Source organism: Piliocolobus tephrosceles, chromosome 1 (assembly GCF_002776525.5).
Source record: "Piliocolobus tephrosceles isolate RC106 chromosome 1, ASM277652v3, whole genome shotgun sequence".
Taxonomy (NCBI): Eukaryota; Metazoa; Chordata; class Mammalia; order Primates; family Cercopithecidae; genus Piliocolobus; species Piliocolobus tephrosceles.
In genome coordinates, this window is record NC_045434.1 from 220,570,983 (window position 1) to 220,590,657 (window position 19,675).

The 19,675-nt window shown below is 61.9% G+C and overlaps 2 protein-coding genes and 1 long non-coding RNA gene across 7 annotated transcripts in view; 2 read left to right on the forward strand and 1 right to left on the reverse strand.

Annotated features, from left to right (window-relative positions):
* Positions 1 to 81: 81 nt before the first annotated feature.
* Positions 82 to 15,484, forward strand: SDF4 (stromal cell derived factor 4). 3 transcript variants are annotated; one of them, XM_023192843.2, is made up of 7 exons: positions 82 to 308; positions 3,785 to 4,254; positions 8,591 to 8,727; positions 9,201 to 9,314; positions 13,439 to 13,597; positions 13,733 to 13,908; positions 14,669 to 15,484. In XM_023192843.2, exons 2-7 carry the CDS (start codon positions 3,929 to 3,931, stop codon positions 14,843 to 14,845), a joined length of 1,089 nt encoding a protein of 362 aa, XP_023048611.1. In that variant the 5' UTR covers positions 82 to 308; positions 3,785 to 3,928; the 3' UTR covers positions 14,846 to 15,484. The 3 variants fall into 3 exon arrangements, with proteins under 3 accessions (XP_023048611.1, XP_023048609.1, XP_023048610.1); XM_023192841.2 differs by having other exon boundaries at positions 13,439 to 13,908; XM_023192842.3 differs by having other exon boundaries at positions 157 to 906; positions 13,439 to 13,908.
* On the reverse strand, positions 15,478 to 18,671 carry LOC113225331. Of its 2 annotated transcripts, none has more exons than XR_003309995.2 (3): positions 18,160 to 18,671; positions 17,770 to 17,980; positions 15,478 to 17,585 (listed from the first exon to the last, which is right to left on the reverse strand). It is a non-coding gene; the product is annotated as an uncharacterized LOC113225331 (long non-coding RNA). The 2 variants fall into 2 exon arrangements; XR_004228670.1 differs by having other exon boundaries at positions 15,478 to 16,498; positions 17,444 to 17,585; positions 17,770 to 18,671.
* Positions 18,148 to 19,675, forward strand: part of TNFRSF4 (TNF receptor superfamily member 4) — a 7,549-nt gene continuing 6,021 nt past the window's right edge. The window contains exons 1-4 of one of the 2 annotated variants that reach the window (XM_026457444.2): positions 18,148 to 18,346; positions 18,549 to 18,671; positions 19,208 to 19,309; positions 19,594 to 19,660. In XM_026457444.2, the coding sequence (XP_026313229.1) occupies positions 18,202 to 18,346; positions 18,549 to 18,671; positions 19,208 to 19,309; positions 19,594 to 19,660 (437 nt within the window). In that variant the 5' untranslated portion in view covers positions 18,148 to 18,201. The remainder of the gene's footprint in view (positions 18,347 to 18,548; positions 18,672 to 19,207; positions 19,310 to 19,593; positions 19,661 to 19,675) is intronic. The other variant, XM_026457443.2, reaches the window with a different exon arrangement.

Sequence of the window (19,675 nt, forward strand, 5' to 3'; positions counted from 1 at the left end):
GCGCGTGCGCACGGCGCTCCCGGGGCCTTCTGCGGACGCCGAGCTCGGGGGCGTTCGGAGGCCGGCAGCACCAGGAGCGCCTGTCACGTGGCCTCGGGCACCCTTCTCATTGGTCAACCTCGGAGCGGCCCCGCGACCGCTTCCGCCCGAAGGAGAGATGGTGGCTCCGGCGTCCCCTCAGTGAGGTCGCGCGCATTCGCACCGCCTCCGCCCGCAAGAAAGATGGCAGCGGCCTGATCCGGGTCCGTTGACGGCGTCACGGGCGCTTCGCTCCGGTCCTCGGATCCCGGGCGCGGGGAGGCAGGCCGGTGAGTGAGGGGCCCGGGACGGCCGTTGCAGGCGCTGGGCCAAGTGTCCACGCCGGCCGGACGGCGAGGACGGGTCTGGAGGCCGCCGCCGTCTCCCCCCCTGGGCTGGGGCATCGTCCGTCCGCTCGGCCTCGAGCCCGGGCAAGACTTCGCCGCTACCGGGGCTTCCGGGACTCCGGGGGTCAGGGACGGGCCGGCGACGCGGGCCTCTCCGGTCGCCGGCACGTCTGATCTTCTGTTGGCCAAAACCTACTAGTGCCACCGCGAAACGGAGGCCAAGGGAGTCTGGCTGGACTCGCGTTTATCGGCGAGGCGACCTTGGACAAGCTGTCGCTCTTCCCTGCGCCTCCGCTTCCGCTTCTGAACCTCGTGGACCCTCATCCCCACTTAGTAGGATTTGGAGATGTGAAGTCGGCTGCGTGGAGCCCTTGGTGTCTTGTCTGGCTCAGAGGCGGTGTCATGAACCCTGTGGAGCTTTTGGAATCTAACCGTGTGTGTTAACCGCCGGAAATAGCCGCGTTCCACCCGAGCTGAAGCCCGGGGATGGCGGAGACATAGCGTCTCTGCCTGAGCTGTTCACCACGTCCGCTTCGCAAGGGTGTGTTGACTCCTTGCTGGGAACCGAGCTGCTGGGGGATGGCGAAGCGGAAACCGCATTCCGGTGGGACAGGCCCGCCCCGCTGTGCTGCGAGCCTCGCTCACCGTGACGGATACTCTGAAGCCAGGGGAGGAAGCGCTACTTGATGGACTCCTGATATTTATAGTTATTTTGGGGTTACTTTTTTCCCCCCCTTTTCGAGACAGGGTCTCATTGTTTTTGTTTTTGTTTTTGTTTTTTTGAGACGGAGTCTGGCTCTGTCGCCCGGGCTGGAGTGCAGTGGCCGGATCTCAGCTCACTGCAAGCTCCACCTCCCGGGTTCATGCCATTCTCCTGCCTCAGCCTCCCCAGTAGCTGGGACTACAGGCGCCCGCCACCACGCCCGGCTGATTTTTTCTATTTTTTGGTAGAGACAGGGTTTCACCCTGTTAGCCAGGATGGTCTGGATCTCCTGACCTCGTGATCTGCCCGCCTCAGCCTCCCAAAGTGCTGGGATTACAGGCGTGAGCCACCGCGCCCGGCCTTGTTTTTGTGTTTTAAAGAGACACAGTCTCACTGCGTTGCCCAGGCTGGTCTCACCACCCTCCTGCCTCAAGTATACCGTGTAACTCATCAAGATAAGTAGAATCAAGAACTAGCTTTGTCCTTTCAGGAACAAAGTACAGTCTGTTTGCTTTGTACAGAATGTGTTTTATGACTGTAGTTAGTGGAGTCCAGCACCAGGAGGAGGTATCTTGGTTCTTACCCAGGACACTCCCCTGGTCAGGCGAGCTGGGACAACAGGAAGGAATTATACCACCACTAGGGAAGGGAAAAGCCCTCAGCCATGTTCAGAAAATCAGGTTGGGTGCGTGGCTCACATCTGTAGTCCCAACACTTTGGGAGGCCAAGGCAGGAGAATCACTTGAGGTCAGGAGTTCGAGGCCAGCCTGGCCAACATGGCGAAGCCCTATCTCTGCTAAAAATACAGAAATTAATGGAGCGTGGTGGTGGGGCCTGTAATCCCAGCTAACTGGGAGGCTGAGACAGGAGAATCACTTGAACTTGGGAGGCGGAGGTTGCAGTGAGCCGAGACTGCACCACTGCACTCCAGCCTGGGCGACAGAGTGAGACTCTCTCTCAAAAAAAAAAAAAAAATCAGACATGAGCCCCTCACCTGGGGTTTCCTTCCTTGGGTGACCCTAGGCTTGTACCCCTCCCTGTTGGTTTGTGGCAGAGACTGCACTGACTTCAGGGCCACTTTCATGGCAGCCCCACTGGCGTTTCTCGGTGCCTGGAGGCAGCATTTCTCCGTCTAATATTACACAAGGTAGCATTCGTTGAGCACCTACTGTGTACAGAGTGGCAGGTGCCAGGACAGTGAAGCTGAGTAAGACGGCCACAGGAGCCTCAGTCCATGTGTGTTCAGGGAACAGCTGCAACACGGGTTGGGGGGTCTCAGTGGCACCCGGAAGGACCCACAGGTGTTTGCCGGAGGAGCAGACTGTGAAAGTAGCAAGCTCGGCCGGGCGCGGTGGCTCAAGCCTGTAATCCCAGCACTTTGGGAGGCCGAGACGGGTGGATCATGAGGTCAGGAGATCGAGACCATCCTGGCTAACACGGTGAAACCCCGTCTCTACTAAAAAATACAAAAAACTAGCCGGGCGTGGTGGCGGGCGCCTGTAGTCCCAGCTACTCGGGAGGCTGAGGCAGGAGAATGGCGTGAACCCGGGAGGCGGAGCTTGCAGTGAGCTGAGATCCGGCCACTGCACCCCAGCCTGGGCGACAGAGCAAGACTCCGTTTCAAAAAAATAAAAATAATAAAAAAAAAAATAAATAAAAACTTAAAAAAAAAAAAAAAAAAAGAAAGTAGCAAGCTCGTGGGTGGGAAGGACCCCGAGTTTCCTTTGGGATACATGAGGCATGAGGCCCTGTGAGCCCCTGCTTCCCACCAGGACTGGCCATGCCTCGGACGCCAAGACAGGCTTCTGGGCTCCACAGCCTTGGCGTTCGCTTATGAGTGTGGGCAAGGGCATGTGTTTGTAATATGTGCATGCATGAGTGTGGATGTGTGTGTGCACATGTGTGTGTGGGGGCTGTGTTTGCGGGGACCAGGCCCTGACACCCTCTGCCCTTAGGGTTGACTGTCTTCGCAAAGCCGGGGGGCGGGGGGAGCCTCCTGTTTCTTAGTGAGAAGCTGAGGCCTGGGAGGCCACATGATTTAGCCAGCGTCATAGATCTCATGAATGTTCAAGTCGGTCTGGAGAGTGACCGTAACCCCAGGGGTCAGTGGCATGATGCCAGGAGGGACAGAGCCGGGCCCCACAGGGAGGCTGTGCTGTAGGTGTTGGGCGGTGGGGACAGGTTAGCCCCTGGAGATGGTTGACGGTTCAGGAGAGAGCTGGAAAGATGGAGAGACAGGGCTGAAAACTCAGTGTCTGTAAAATAGGGAAAAAAGACTAGGCACAGTGACTCATGCCTGTAATCCCAGCACCTTGGGAGACTGAGGCAAGAAGATCACTTGAAGCCAGGAGTTTGAGACCAGCCTGGGCAATACAGCAAGACCCATCTCTGCAAAAGAAAATAAAAATAAATTAGCCTGGCATGGTGGTGCGCGCCTGTGGTTGCAGCTGCTCGGGCGGCTGAGGCGAGAGCATCACCTGAGCCCAGGAGTTCATGGTTACGGTGAGCCGTGGTTGCCACTGCACTCCAGCCTGGGCGACAGAGCAAGGCCCTGTTTCTAAAAATAAAGGAAAAAACACCACGTGTGGTCTGGGGAAAACGGTGCCACGTGTGGTCTGGATCCTGTGAACTGAGGATGTGTTTCATGTTGCAGGATAGACGTGCTTGGGGAAGTCTTTGCTAGTCTCACTAATGACATGTCTGTGTCTCTCTGCAGACCGTGAGCTGCTCGTCCCAGCCTGTAGCTGTCCTGGGGACACAGCCCTCTGTGGTGCCTGGGGCTTGGATTGGAGCCAGGACCTCACTTCCTCCTCTGCCCCTGCCCCTCCCAGCACCTGGCCCACACCCTGCAGCCCACCCCATGGTCTGGTCCTGGGTGGCGATGGCGTCCAGGTGGGGTCCCCTCATCGCCCTGGCTCCACGCTGCCTCTGGCTCCTGGGGGCGGTCCTTCTGATGGATGCGTCAGCACGGCCTGCCAACCACTCGTCCACTCGAGAGAGAGCGGCCAACGGGGAGGACAACGAGATCCTGCCCCCGGACCACCTGAACGGGGTGAAGCTGGAGATGGACGGGCACCTCAATCGGGGCTTCCACCAGGAGGTCTTCCTAGGCAAGGACCTGGGGGGCTTTGATGAGGACGTGGAGCCGCGGCGGAGCCGGAGGAAGCTGATGGTCATCTTCTCCAAGTAGGTGCCGCGTGTGCCCAGGCTGGGGGCCGCTGCATGCTCTCGCCCGTGTGTTCCTGTCCTGGCTTTGCGCAGCAGGGGGCGCCACATCCTGCGTCAGGACCTGCCGGGCTGGGAAGGCGTGCCGGTGATCAGCCCCACTTCCAGCCTGCTGTGTTTGCACTGAGGCCCGTGCTGGCAACCCGGAGCGGCTTCTTGAAGGCCCTGGGTCCGGTGAGGGCTCAGAGGGCCAGAGTGGGCTGCGTGGCTGTCCCTAGGACAGCCTGGAGGAGGAGCCCACCCGGCACTGCGGTGGTCAGTGTCCTCCATGCTGAGGGGCAGATGCCGGCCACGGGCAGCCTCTGCAGGCTGCAGCACCAGTTGGACGAGGCCTGGCTGAGGAGTGAGGGGCAGCCACAGGCAGCTGGAGAGCTGGTACAGGGTGCTCTGGGCTCCTCCTGACACGCCTTCTACCCTGTGTGTCTGGAGTCCCTGTCACGCTGGGCAGTGTGTCATATGCGGGCTGGGGGGGTGTGGGGTTGGCTTCTTTTGCTGGCCTGTTCGAGAGCAGAGCTGTGCTGTCAGTGGCCCATCCTTGGCCATCACTGCCCCGCCCTGCCGAGTCCCCGAGGTGCTCTTGCTGCCTCTGTGCCTAGTGCCGAGCTTTCTCCCCCGACCCCATCCTCGAGTCTCAGGAGCCTTGTGTAAGGGATCTAAGATGAGTCAACCTGACCACTCACCCACAAGGAGCCAGGTCCTGCACGGGAGCCTTACTCCTTGTGGCACAGCCGGGGTGCCCTGCGGTGTGGCCCTGGAGCCCATGTGCACTCAGCGCTGGCCTCACTCCTGGAGGCAGAGCAGGGTCAGGACGTGCCTGTGAGTCCTCCAGGCCAGCCGGGGTGCTGGGTAGGGAGCCAGGGTGCAGGTGAGAGAACACCCTGGGCCTCCTGGGACCTGTGGGACCTGGGCATACGGAGGCAGCCCCTGCCACAGGGCCTGGCCACAGGCTCACCTTCCCGCAGGGCCTGGTGCTCCAGGGCCAGTGCAGAGGGGCAGGTGGCAGAGCTGGTGAGCAAGGGGGTTGGACAGGGCTGGGGCCCAGGGGTGCAGGTGCAGGTAGGGAAGGTGTGAGGACTGGCCTGGCTGTGCCAGGGCCCTGGGCTGAGGGCCGGGCAGGAGGGCCCTGAGGATCTGGGTTTTTGGGTGGAGCACAGGTGAGCTGGTGGGACAGAGGCACGGTGCCAGCTGGAGGACCTGGGCGCCAGGTGTGGCGTCCCTTGGCACCTCTCCCCAGATGGCGTGGTTCAGGGATCCTTTCGCAGCCTGAGTTTACTTGGTGGTGACCTGACCAACCGTGAAGAGGCTGCTGGTGCTCCCTGGGGCCTGTCAGGCTCACTACCCCTGAGCTCACGAAGGCCTGGCTCACGGCGTCACAGGGGGAGGGTCCCCGTCCCTGCTTGGCCAGTGCTGGGGGTGGGCTGCATGCCTGGGCGAGGGGAGTTGAGGCGTCTGCTCGGTGCAGCTCCGGCTGGACCAGGGTTTCTTTTTTGTGCCTGTAACGAAACCCCGAGCCGTCTCGTTTGAGGAGGAGGCGGGCGTGGAGAGTGGGACGTAGCAGCAGGTCTCTGGGTCTCCCTGACACCAGCGCCGAGCGGCGACAGCGGCCACCATGGGTGTTCAGACTTCCCTCCCCAGCATGCAGGTCCCTTCTCGCCCTCCTCCTGCGCAGGGCCCTGTCCCTCCAGGACCTATGTTCACTCAGCTGTCCTGTCTCCTCTGCCTCCTCTGGGCTGGGAGGGCATCTCAGACTCCTGTGTTTTTGTGGATGTAACAGTTCGGAGGAGGACTGAGCAGGAGGTTTTAGAATGTCCCTCAGTGGGATGTGTTTCCTCCTGACCGTACAGCATTGAGGGTTTTTGGAAATAACCCCCAGAGGGGAGGTGCCCTGTCCTAGGGGCTTTTGAGCTTCACTTTCCTTTCCGCTTCCCAGCACCATGAGATGCTCCAGGCTTTCCTTCCCGCTTCCTGGCACTGTGAGGTGCTCTAGGCTTGCCTCGCCTCTATGCCGCCTGCCCCAGTGCAATAGCTGCTGCCTTTCCAGGGGCCCTGGCTCCTGTGGCTGGAGCTGGAAGCCAGGGTCTGGGCACTGGGCATTTTGCCCTTGTCCTCTCAGGAGTCAGAGCTCGATAACATGCGTGTGCACCAGCCCAGTCACGTCTGTGTGCTGCCAGCCCTGTTCATGTGTGTGTGCTGTGTACACGCGGGTACTGGCCTGTGTACCTGCATGTGTGCATGCCAGTCCATGTACATGCACCACCCTGCAGCCATGTCTTCAGGCACCTGAGTTTGGATGAGCGACTCCTCGCCGATATCTTGACTGGAATCCTGCGCCATGTGGTTCTTTCCACCTTTTTGTTCTGCTTGTGTGCACCCATGTCTGTGGTGCATGTGGAGCACGTGGTGTCTGTGGCGTGTGTGGAGCACGTAGAGCGTGTGGCCTGTGTCTGTGGCACGTGTGGAGCATGTGGCCCGTGTCTGTGGTGTGTGTGGAACGTGTGGCATGTGTGACCCGTGTCTGTGGTGCATGTGCTCTGTGTGGAGCATGTGGCCTGTGTCTGTGGCATGTGTGGAGCGTGTGGCCCTATCTGTGGTGTGTGTGGAGCGTGGCCGGAGCAGTCGTGGATGCTGCTGTCCACGCGAGGCTCCCCAGGTGCCCCACCTGCCACACGGCCATCCAGGCGGCACCCTCCCCGGCCGGTGTGCTGTGGGGACTGTGGAGCCGAGGGTGCCTCCCAGGCCCATCCATCTCTGGGCTCCGCGGCTGCTGAGGGAGGGGCGCGTGTGAGCGGTGGCCTGGCCGCCTCCTGTGGGGATCTCTGCCCGGTGCCTCTGAGCCGTGCCTGCGGTGTGTGCACCATGGAAGCTGGCCTGGCCCAGGTCCCAGAGGCCACACCCGCCTGACGAGGGCCTGCTTGCCACCTCGTAACGTGGCTGCGGCTGCCCCTGAGTGGAGCACAGAGGCAAGGGGCCAGGGCACCTGACTCTCAGGGACGCTTCCAGCAAATGCACCAGCCAGGGTCTCGAGACCCGGCACCTCTGGAAGCCCTGCCTCCCAGCGCTGCTGACCTGGGGGTTAGGTTTCCAGCAGGTGAGCTCAGGACACGTGCAGCCTCAGCAGGGGCAGGTGCTTGTGGCTTCCACGAGGACATGATGGTAAAGCCGAGCTCTGTGAAGCTGGGATGGAAGTGACTTGTCCTGGGGCCTGTGGCCTCTTGACCTGGCCTGTGCTGGCCCTGTGTCCTCCTCAATCTGTGTCCCTGTCCCCCAAGTCTTTGGACACAATGTTAAGTCCCCACACGCTCTTTTTCCTCAGTCTTACCACTTGACGTTTATATGAAGGGTTTTGTTTTGTCTCGAGTCAGGGTCTTGCTGTGCCGCCCAGGCTAGAGTGCAGTGGTGTTACCACAGTTCGCTGCAACCTCCATGCCCCAGGTTCAGGCAGTCCTCCCGCCCCAGCCTCTTGAGTAGCTGAGACCACAGGTGCACGCCATTGCACCTGTCAGATTCTCGTAATTGTGTTTTGTAGAGGTGGGGGTCTCCCTATGTTGCCCAGGCTGGTCTTGAACTCCTGGGCTCAAGTGATCCACCCGTCTCAGCCTCCCAGCGGGCTGGGATTATAGGTGTGGCCACTGTGTCCGGCCTGTATGAAGGTTTTCCTGTAGCCACACGTGAAGCATCTAAAATAAAACATGGGCCGGGCCTGGTGGCCACACCTGGAATCCTAGCACGTGGGGAGGCTGAGGTGGGCGGATCATTTGAGGTCAGGAGTTTGAGACCAGCCTGGCCAGCATGATGAAACCCTATTTCTACTAAAAATACAAAAATTAGCTGGGCGTGGTGGCGGGCCCCTGTAATCCCAGCTACTTGGGAGGCTGAGGCAGGAGAATCACTTGAACCCGGGAGGTGGAACCTGCAGTGAGCCGAGATTGCGCCATTGCACTCCAGCCTGGCGACAGAGTGCGACTCTGTCTCAAAAAATTAAACGTGAAGGGTGTGACTTTCGGAAGCTGTGGTTGGAGAGCGGGGTCTGGTGGTGATTCTGTGTGACGGAGGGGGAGGGTCCATGCATCCCCGCTGGGGAGGGGACCGTGGCTTCCACCTTCCCCAGTGTCTCTGGCGTGGCCCCGCCCCCCCCGGTCCCCACGTCCCAGATGTTTCTTGGGTCGTCCGGTGGAGCCTGTCACCGTTGGTGGCAGGTTCACACTGCCATGGAGTATTGGGCCGGCGGCGTCCATCTGGCTGTTCAGGGCCCTGGGGGCCCAGTGTGATGGCTGCCTGCCCATCTGCTGTCCTGCAGGGTGGACGTGAACACCGACCGGAAGATCAGTGCCAAGGAGATGCAGCGCTGGATCATGGAGAAGACGGCCGAGCACTTCCAGGAGGCCATGGAGGAGAGCAAGACACACTTCCGTGCCGTGGACCCCGATGGGGACGGTACTGCGGCCGGGCCGGCGTGGGTGGGGCGGTGGGTGGGGCGGGCAGGGCCATGGGCCTTGCCTGGTGCCTGGAGGGCAGACAGGCCAGTTCTGAGGGATGGGCGGCGGGGAAGCATCAGCCGGAGACCCCGAGGTGCGGTGGCGCGTGAAAGCTGGGTTCGTGATGCCAGAATCTTGGTGACAAAGGCGTGCGTGCCAAGCACTGGGCGTGGCCCATGGAAGTCGCCTCCTTAGGACTTTGGGGCCTTCACCTGGTGGTGTCTGTGCCTCTTGGTGGCCCCGAGGCACAGACATTCCCAGCTGGCCTCACAGGTGAGGAGGCGGGTGCGGGGTGCTGGCCGGGGCCCTGGGGCTCCAGACACTGGCATCCTGCCGCCTCCAGCCCGGGCAGCAGAGCAATACCCCATCTCAATGGAAAAAGAAGTTCGGCTCAGTGTCAGACATCCTGACAGGCGTGACCTGCTCTTCCAGGCCACGTGTCGTGGGACGAGTATAAGGTGAAGTTTTTGGCGAGTAAAGGCCACAGCGAGAAGGAGGTTGCTGACGCCATCAGGCTTAACGAGGAGCTCAAAGTGGACGAGGAAAGTGAGTGCTCAGCCAGGCTCCTGCCGCAGGTCTCAGGCCTCCCGTGCGTGCGTGTGCATGTCGTGTGTACGAGTGCGCCGTGCATGTGCGTGTCGTGTGTACGAGTGCGCCGTGCATGTGTGTGTCGTGTGTACGAGTGCGCCGTGCATGTGCGTGTCGTGTGTACGAGTGCACCGTGCACGTGTGGGTGTGCTTGTGAGTACCTCCGGGTGGCCGTTCGTGTGTGCTCGTGAGTACATGCAGGTGAGTCGCCCTCACGCCCATTGTATGTGCTCGTGCACACGTGTTCATCCTAACCGTATGGCCCAGCCTGGGTGGTGGTGGCTGTCAGAAGGGAAGTGGAGGAGGCCATTGCCGACCCAGGCGCCACCCAGGGGTTTGGTGGGGAGCGTGTGAGCTGTGCCCAGGCGGCTCTCAACTCTGCTGGTCATGGCACCTTCACGGCCATTGTTCAGTTAGGTCCTGCAGAGAATCTGAGGCTGTGCGTCTGGGGTGGGGCCTGCCCCATACTCCGAAGGCCACCTGAGGCAGAGTTTCCCAGGGAGCGGGCATGGCCTGTGCCTGAGGGCTTGGCCCTGTGGTTTGGGTCTGCTGGAGACGTCTCTGTGGCCGTCAGGTGGTCACCAGAGTGGTCAGGTCCCAGGGGGAGGCTCTTCCTTGGGTCTGGGGTGTGGCCGTTGGCCGCAGGGCAACCTCAGCCCTGGGCGGTTCTGAGCTGGTGCCTGTGTGTGAAGAGGGTGGGGCCAGGTGGGGCCCGGCACCGGGGCTAAGGCCAGGCGAGGGGAGAGCCAGGCCACCCTGCACAGAGGCAGGTCTGGGAGCGCTGTCCGGGCAGAAGCCCCTGCTGGCTCAGGCGTGAGGCACAGCTGAGCGGTTCTGTGGCGTTGCTGCCACCCTGGGGCTCTGCCTGCCCTTCCCGGTTGTGCCCGTTGTCTGGTTTGGGCTTTGTGGAGAATGTGCGGCGACGCCTGTTCCATCGCGTCTCGGCTTCCTGGGGCGGCATCTCTGCTGCCTGCGGGGCTGGTCACGTGATACGGGGCCCGCTCCTGGCAGGCTGGGCGTATCTTACACCTTTATTTTTTGTGCCTGCTCAACCTATCAGTAGCACACATTTCCTCACCAGAGTCTGAAGGCAAACCACCTCTTAATTTATTTCTTTTTTCATGAGACGGTCTCACTCTGGTGCCCACCCTGCAGTGCAGTGGTGCAGTCTCGGCTCCCTGTAGCTGTACCTTCCCGGGCTCAAGGCGATCCTCCCACCTCAGCCTCCCAGGGGGCTGGGACCTCGGTCACCATCACCATGCCGGGCTGATTTTTGTATTTTTTGTATGGACGGATTTTGCTCTGTTGGCCAGGTTGGCCTGAAACTCCTGGACTCAAGTGATCCGCCCACCGCAGCCTCCGAGAGTGATCGGCGTGAGCCACTGAGCCTGGTCTTAACCTCTCTTTTTCTAATTTTTAATTTTTTATTGTTTGAGAGTGAGGGTCTCACTGTTGCCCAGGCTGGAGTGCAGTGGTGCAATCTCTGCTTTCTGCAGCCTCCACATCCTGGGCTCAATCTGTCCTCCCTGAAGAATAAAAAAAGTAAAGGTGTAAGATACGTTCCTTCCAGGAATGGCCCATATCATATGACCAGCCTCCATGGCAGGGCGGCCTCGTGATGCCACCGTGCCCCACTGATTCAAAAATATCTATTTTGTAGACACAAGGTCTCCTCATCTTGCCTTAGGCAGGTGTCAAACTCGGGGTTTGAGAGGGTTCAAGTGACCTGCCCGCCTCGGCCTCCCCCCGTCCTGGGGTTGCAGACGTGAGTGACCCGCCCACCTCGGCCTCCCCCAATCCTGGGGTTGCAGGCATGAGCTTGTGAATGATGTGGAGACTTTTGAGCCTGTTGGCTCTGCCTGCCCTTCTCCCAGTTCATGTAGTCTCATCTGGAGTTTGGTCGTGTCCTTTCTAAATTTTACCAATTGGACGTTAAAAAAACTAAAAAAGGCCGGGCGCAGTGGCTCACGTCTGTAATCCCAGCACTTTGGGAGGTCAAGGTGGGCGGATCACGAGGTCAGGAGATCGAGACCAACCTGGCTAACACGGTGAAAACCCGTCTCTACTAAAAAATACAAAAAATTAGCCGGGCGAGGTGGCGGCGCCTGTACTCCCAGCTACTCTGGAGGCTGAGGCAGGAGAATGGCGTGAACCCGGGAGGCGGAGCTTGCAGTGAGCCGAGATCGCACCACTGCACTCCAGCCTGGGCGACAGAGCCAGATTCCGTCTCAAAAAAAAAAAAAAACTAAACTAAAAATAAGAGGATCTCCCTGCGTTGCCCAGGCTGGTCTTGAACTCCTGCCTCGGCCTCTCAGCGTGCTGGGATTATAGGCACAAATCCCAGTACCCGGCCAAATTGGATGTTATTATTTCCTTTCCGAAAGAGTGGTTTACATTTCCCTCACCGCACATAGTTTGTGCCTCCACTCCGGGTCCCGCGTTCCCTGCCGTCCTGCCGGCGCCTTTAACCTTCGTCCCGTTGGTGAGCTTTGGCGCAGCAAGTCCAGCCTGTTGGCGACGTGCCGGGGTGGGAGGCCCTTTTGTTTGCCTGCGCCCCAGCTCCGATTGTGTCTGTCTGTCCTTGGTGCCATTTTCGGCCCAGGACATGTCCCACCTGGACCTAGAGCTCTGTGACATCCCTGTGAAGCCTTCGTCTGCCTTTGGGGCTCAGCAGAGGTGTATTTAGAATTCACTCTGCGTTCTGGAGGTCCCCGTGCGTGCTGAGGTGCTGTTCCCTGCCCAACTGTGTCTGATCCGTCTTGGCCCCCCCGACCTCAGGGTGCCTAGGACCCCCCCACCCCTTCGGGTATTTGGTTTCTGGCTCGGGAAGAGCAGCTGCCGGGTCCTGGAGGGAGGGCCTGGGAAGCACTGGCAGGCGTTGCTCCTGCGACCTCCGACCCCTCCCTGCATGGCTCCTGTGAGGGCCATGGCATGAGTCCTGGGGCTGCTGTCCTCGCGCTGCAGACCTGATTCTGGTGACTGCGGTGAAGGCATGGCAGGCGGGCATCGCCCCTGTCCCCCGCCTCCATTGTTACATCTCTCTGGGTCTGAGGTTGGGGCTGGGCGGCGGCTGTGAGAATCCTGTGCTGGAGAAGGCAGCTCTCAGCTGGCCTGTCTGGGGCATCTGTGCCTGTCCTGAGTCTCAGTTCGGCCCCATCCATCCCTCCCAGGAGCTGCGGTGGAGCAGACAGGGAGGGGTGCCCCAGGACCCGCAGCCCCGTCCCTCCTGTCTTCCTTTAAGTGAACTGGTCGTGTAGGAGGAGGTTGTTCAGAAAGGGATAAGAGGAGACGGCAGCTGGGCCTCATCCTCCTGCAGTGACTGTGACCCAGAGGCTGCTGGGTTTCTGGCAGGGGCTGCGGCCAGGGCAGAGTCGGGCCTCACTTGGAGGGGCTGAGCCTCAACACTGGACTTGGCCACTGACCACAGCGAGCCCCAAGATGGGGCAGGAGGTTGTGTTTCTGCCCTGGAGACCGAGACAGGCCCGGGCTGAGGGTGGCATGGGGCCCTTTGGATGCGTGGGGACCTCGGGGTGAGGGGGTCGTCAGGGCGGGGAGGGCACAGCGGGAGCGCAGGGGCCACACACCCAGAGGCAGCACCGTGTCCCAGCCGGGAGGCTCTGCTCAGCCCTCGTCTCAGTCATTTCTAGAAACTGTGTTTTCCTCCCTGTGACGTCACGCATGAAGGAAACGGAAAGGGCAGTGAGTCCTTCGCCCTGCAGCACCAGGGCGGCGCCTGTGTGTGGGTGATTCGCTTCTCTGGAGGGGCAGATGCGGGTGTGTGTGGGGGGGCCCAGGCCCATCCTGAGGGGTCCCGGGCATGAGGGGGTCTGAGCTATGTCCTGGGGGGTCTGGGCCATGGGGAGGAGGGGGGTCGGGGCCTGGGGGTTATGTCTTGGGGGGGGGGTCCAGGCTGTGTCTTGGGGGTCTGGGCCATGTCCAGGGGACCTGTGAATCCTGGAGGGTGGGGCCCCGGTCTCGTGGGTGGCTACGTCCCTCAAGTTCAGGCAGCACCTCTCGGAGCTTTCTGGATTTGCGTGCCGGCGTCTGTCTGCCTCGATGCCCACAGGCTGCGCCCCTCTCAGCACAGGAAGTCCTGGAGAACCTGAAGGACCGCTGGTACCAGGCGGACAGCCCCCCCGCGGACCTGCTGCTGACGGAGGAGGAGTTCCTGTCGTTCCTCCACCCCGAGCACAGCCGGGGGATGCTCAGGTTCATGGTGAAGGAGATCGTCCGGGACCTGGGTGAGGCTGGGTCCAGCCTGGCTGGCGCGCCAGGGCCCGGGGACCAACCGCAGGGGCCGGGCATCGCCGGGAAGTCGGGTCAGGTCCTGCGGGAGCCCCAGCCTGGGTGTGGGCTGATCCATTCCCGTCTCGCAGACCAGGACGGTGACAAGCAGCTCTCTCTGCCTGAGTTCGTCTCCCTGCCCGTGGGTACCGTGGAGAACCAGCAGGGCCAGGACATTGATGACAACTGGGTGAGAGACAGAAAAAAGGAGTTTGAGGAGCTCATTGACTCCAATCACGACGGCATCGTGACGGCAGAGGAGCTGGAGGTGAGCCCTGGCGCAGCCGCGTCCCGGAGCCAGCCCTGCGAGGCGCTGTGCGCGGAGGGGCCGGCGGATCTGGGCCTGAGACAGGAGGCCATGCTGGTGTCCAGCCTGAGACTCCCCCGGGCGGGTCACTGGGGCGTTTGCTCAGCGGCGTCCACCAGGCCGCGTGGCCGTGGTTGGCGTTTAGGTTCGAATGGATCAGAGACAGGCGAGCCTGGCCGGGCTCCATCCTCAGGTTCTCACGGCCCCTTTTTAACGGGACCACAAGGGGAAGCTCCTGCTGGGCCCAGCTTGGAGGCAGGTGCAGGTGGGCGGGGCGGGCTGTGCCACATGGCTGGAATTTACCACCTTCCTTTGAAGCATTTTCACTGGTATCATGTGTAGGCTTGTTTGTCTCCCACTGCTGAATGAGTCATCTTGTTTTTATGTAGAGCCCGGCCCAGGTTAGGGATCCTTCAGAACTGGGGTCCAGGCCGGCGTAGCCCCTGTGCCCCGTGACCCCTGCCGGCCACGGGCAGGCCTTCCAGGGCCCCGGCTTCTCCCTGCCCTGTGCTCATTTGTGCTGCCTCCCTTCGGGAACCTTCCAGAACATGCCCACACTCCCGCCGCAGCCAGCAGGCACCTTAAATAGCCACTTCGTGTGGATGACCGCGGAGCTCGGGCCCAGCTGTTCCTCCCCTGAGCGGAGCCCGGAGGGCCTCCCGGGCGGCTGGCACCGGGAGGGGGAAAGGCGGCCACTGACCTGTGCCCCGCTCGCCCGCAGAGCTACATGGACCCCATGAACGAGTACAATGCCCTGAACGAGGCCAAGCAGATGATCGCGGTCGCCGACGAGAACCAGAACCACCACCTGGAGCCCGAGGAGGTGCTCAAGTACAGCGAGTTCTTCACGGGCAGCAAGCTGGTGGACTACGCGCGCAGCGTGCACGAGGAGTTCTGAGCGCCCAGCCGCGCCCCGTGCCGCCCCCCACGCACCACCGGGGCAGCCCCGCGGGTGACTCCAGGCTCCGTGGCTGTCCCGGACCCCAGCCCCTCCCTGCCACCCACCAGCGGCCAACCGTGGCCGCCCCAGTTGATCAGCGATGCGTCCCCCCACAGCGTGCACCCCCGCAAGGCTCAGCGAGGCGTCCCCTCCGCAGCGCGCACCCCGGCGAGGCTTCTGCTGTGATGCGGCCGGGGTGCGGGGCTGGGCTGCGGCTCTGCGTCGCCGCCTCCTCCCTGGTCCCTCGAAATCGCTGCATCTCACTTCTGAGAACGAAATCTCGCTTCAGTCACTCTGCCGAAGGCGCTGACCGCATCGCGGCCGGAACCTCTGGGCCCGGCCCCTCCCAGGGCCACCGCTCCGTGGGAAATAACAGCTTCTCCATTTCCTTGAAAACTGAACGATTATTAAAAATAGATTAAACTTCGCTGGAAATGAGTAGCCAGGAAGTTCAGGGGAGGGCGCCTGGTCCTTGCCGGCCTGGCAGGTTGGAGCCACTCAGGTCCCACAGCTGCCACCGAGAAAATGCGAATATTTGTTGTGACAAGAATCACATTAATTTACTGTAAACATAGTTGCCTTTTTTGGTCAGCTTCATTCTTTGGGTGTGAAACAAAACACAACGCCAGCGTGGCACATTTGTGGTCAGAGTTTCCACTGGAGCGCTGGAGGCTGGTGCTGGGTCAGGCGGAGGTCGTGGCCCGTTGGAGGTGGTTCTCCTGGCCGGCAGGGATGGCAGGGGCTCTGGGAGGACAGAGGGCAGCGCTGTGTGTGTGAGCAGGGGTCCTGGGGGCAGCAGAAGTGTCCATTGAGTTTGGGGTTTGGAGATTTAAGGCAGGAGCCAGAGCCACCTGGGGGAGTTTTGGGTGGAGAATGGCAAGGCCTTCAGGTGCAGAGGGGCGGGCCCAGCCCCGGCAGGGGCAGAGAATGGGGGGTGTGAGGACGGCGGGTGGGGGTCCCGCCCTGTGGTGTGTGGGGGCCCAGGTTCTTTCCTGGCTTTCCCGGCGGGAGCTCAGGGAAGCCAGGAGTGCCCCCTCCTCAGTCTGCCCTGCAGTGCCCGTGTGACTGGCCTCTGCCCAGAGCCCACCTGCCCAGGGGACCCTATGGGGCCGAGAGGGCAGGTTGGCACCTGGGCTGGGTCCCAGGCAAACAGGATTCACAGTGCCATGGCCAGGCAGGTGTTGGGAGGAAGGTCCCATGCCCTGCTGGAAGGGGCTGTAATTCCCTGGAGCCAGCCTTCGGTGGCCTGGACTTTGCCCTTCCCCATCCACGGCCCCAGGCCAGAGCCAGGGACCATCACAGCCACAGCAGCTGAGGGCCGTGCACCCACCCAGAAGTGGGAGGTGAGAGACGTGAGGGCGGGGGGACAGCTGGGTGTGTGGCGGCACCTGACCCCTCAGAGGCCCCGGCCACCTCGTCTGGTACTGGAGGAGCAGTGGCCGCCCGTGACACCACTGTGCGGAGTGGGGAGCCCAGCCCCTGGGGATGCGGTTCGAGTTGCAGGCTGCCTTGCAGACCTCGGGTGTCGTGAGCTCTGGGTTGGTGTCCAGTCTGCTGTGGCTGCTCACATCCGGTTTCGTGGACACAGTGAGGCTTTCTCGGGCCTGTGACCTTCAGCCCAGGACAAGGAGACCTAAGCTTCCTGGGCAGCTTCAAGCAGGAGGCGCCATGCCCTACCCTGGGGCCACTGCAGGTGCCAGCAACGTGCTGGGGGTGCCCTCTCCATGGTGCATGGGCCCCACTCACTGCACTTGTGGGCAGACGTGGCCACTTAGGCCCCAGGAGAGCAGTGTTGCCCACCAAGACCCCCAGCTCACCTGAACCTCCAAGAAACCAATTACAAATATAAGCTTTTTCTCACTGTCGGTGGGAAACCCATGTGAACGCTGGGTGGAACCTTCCAGAAAATTCCAGAACTTTCCTCTTCTGCCCACCTGGGTTGGGGTGTGCACATGCATGCACAGGCAGTGTCTGGGATGCTCTGAGCCCTTCCAGGATCCTCTCTACTTGTGCGGGTATGGGGAGGGTGACCAAGTTAGGGACACTCAGTACGAGGGTGGGTGGCCTCTCCCTCCACTCCCTCCCACTCCAGGCCCAGCGGCCTCCATGGCTGGGAATTTCCCCACGGGTGGGCCGAGGGCAGGCAGCTGTTTCCTGTGCTCCTGGGAGGAGGGGATTTCCAGCCCCTTCCCTGCTGCTTTCTTCCCCCTAGAGGCACCTCTCCACTTGGCAACTTTAGAAATGAACTTTTGGATAATCACAGGCTGGTCAGTTATTTGAAAGGTACAAAAGGGGCCCAGGGAGCCTCCAGCCCCGCACCTGCTTCCCAGCTCTCCAGGCAGTTCCCGTCCTCTGGGCAACCCGTGGAACCTGAGAGCTGTTTGCATAGAGGGCAGAAACCTGCCTGCGTGTCCACGTGTGCCAGGTCATCCAGGACCCACCTCATGACCTCCTCGGAGGCCTCCAAACACTGCCACATGGGGGTTAGGGCTTCCACGCAGGAATTTCAGGGGCACAGTTCAGCCATAGACATCTGCCATGCTCAGGCACACTCACCGTGGGCCCTGGTCACAGGTGTCTTTTTTTTGAGACGGAGTCTCGCTCTGTCGCCCAGGCTGGAGTGCAGTGGCACGATCTCAGCTTTGCAACCTCTGTCTCCCAGGTTCACGCGATTCTGCTGCCTTAGCCTCCCGAGTAGCTGGAATTACAGGCACCCACCGCCACGCCCAAATAATTTTTGTATTCAGTAGAGACGGGATTTCGCCATGTTGGCCAGACTGGTCTCGAATTCCTGACTTCAGGTGATCCACCTGCCTTGGCCTCCCAAAGTGCTGGGATTACAGGCATGAGCCACAGCGCCCGGCCGTGGGTGTCTGTCTTACCATGGCTGTGGTCACTGCTGCTCAGAGCTAGTCTTGGGCACTCAAGGGGGACCATGGTCCAGCAGTGCCACAGCTCCGAAGGTCCAGACTGAAGAGTTGCCGCTCATGACTCAGTGCTGCTTCAGTTTGCCCACATGCTCCATGAACCTTTTTGCTGAGGGTCGAGCCGCAGGCCAGGCCCTACTGTGCCCTGGGGTCTGAACATGGTGGTCTTGGGCAGAAGAGGGCAGAAGGCAGAATAAGCCAATGCTGGGGGTGTCCAGAACCTGCCTTTGTGCCCGGCCCACAGCCAGGGTCCCCAGCCTGCCACCTTCCTCCTCCCGCCTCCTCTGCCCTCCTCCCCTCTCCCCTCCCCTCCCCTCCCCTCCTCCACAGTCCTTATAGCCACACCCCGCAAGGAAAACCCAGACTCTGGCGACAGCGGAGACGAGGATGTGTGTGGGGGCTCGGCGGCTGGGCCGGGGGCCGTGTGCGGCTCTGCTCCTCCTGGGCCTGGGGCTGAGCACCACGGCGAAGCTCCAGTGTGTCGGGGACACCTACCCCAGCAACGACCGGTGCTGCCAGGAGTGCAGGCCAGGTGAGGCCCACCCTCAGGAGGGTCTGCCACCCACGGGGCACTCCAGGGACTGGGGGCTGGGGCAGGGATGGGCCAGCCAGGAGGCTGGTCCTGGGGAGGGGGCAGGCGAGGGGCCGGCCAAGCCTGGCAGAGGACCCGTTTGGGGAGTCCACGGGCGCAAGCCCAGGGCCTGACCGCTGCCTGACGCTGGCCTCTGCTGTAGGCAACGGGATGGTGAGCCGCTGCAACCGCTCCCAGAACACGGTGTGCCGTCCGTGCGGGCCTGGCTTCTACAACGACGTGGCCAGCGCCAAACCCTGCAAGGCCTGCACATGGTGCAACCTCAGTGAGCTCCCACCTAACCCCACAGCCCCACCCAGCACAGGGGCGGCAGCCTGGCAGCCACATTCCCACGCAGCAGCACGGCCCACAGCCGCAGAAACGAACCTCAAACCACAGTGGGGTCTACTCCGCCACGGGCTCCCTTGAGGAGCTGAGCCGTCTCCCGGGGGCACCTCCACTCCTTCCGGGGCCCAGACTCGGCCCAGGCCACGTGGAGTCGGGGAGACCACTCTGGCCACGTGGCCTGGCCTTGCTGGCCCAAGCAGTGAGGCTGGGGGTTGGGCCATGGAGACCCTGCCTCAGGCAGGGCTGGCGGCTGGAAGTGGTGGAGGGGTAGGGAAGGGCGGCTGGGGCGGCCACAGAACCAGCCCCAGGTTGTGGCCAGGAAGGGAGGGCCTCGGGGGCTGCAGGGGCTCCACACCTTGGGGGAGGCTGCAGCCCCCGCCCATGGCCCTCTGTGTGGTGGGGAGGCCAACCTGTCCTTCTTGGGGACCCTGTCCACAGTCCCCACCTGATAACCCCCCTCTGGCCCCTGCTCAGGAAGTGGGAGCGAGCGGAAGCAGCCGTGCACGGCCACACAGGACGCGGTCTGCCGCTGCCGGGCGGGCACCCAGCCCCTGGACAGCTACAAGCCTGGAGTTGGTGAGCTCGGTGGCTGCGGCCGGCAGTTGGGGGTGTCATAGCGGCTGTCAGTGACGCAGATGGGCCGTGGGCCGCAGGGAACTGGCCCCACTGGTGCCTCCTCTGGCATCCTCAAGACAGGGCTCCCGGGTCAGGGCCCACAGGTGGGATGTGGGCAGGGAGGGCTTCCAGAGGCCAAACCCACCACTCGGCCATGGGGGCGAGTGGCAGCCCACAGGCTCTGCCCCATGTCCCCAGCACCCAGGGCCTGTGGGCAGCCCCTGACCACCCTATCTTTGTTGCAGACTGTGCCCCCTGCCCTCCAGGGCACTTCTCCCCAGGAGACAACCAGGCCTGCAAGCCCTGGACCAAGTGAGGGGCTGGGGG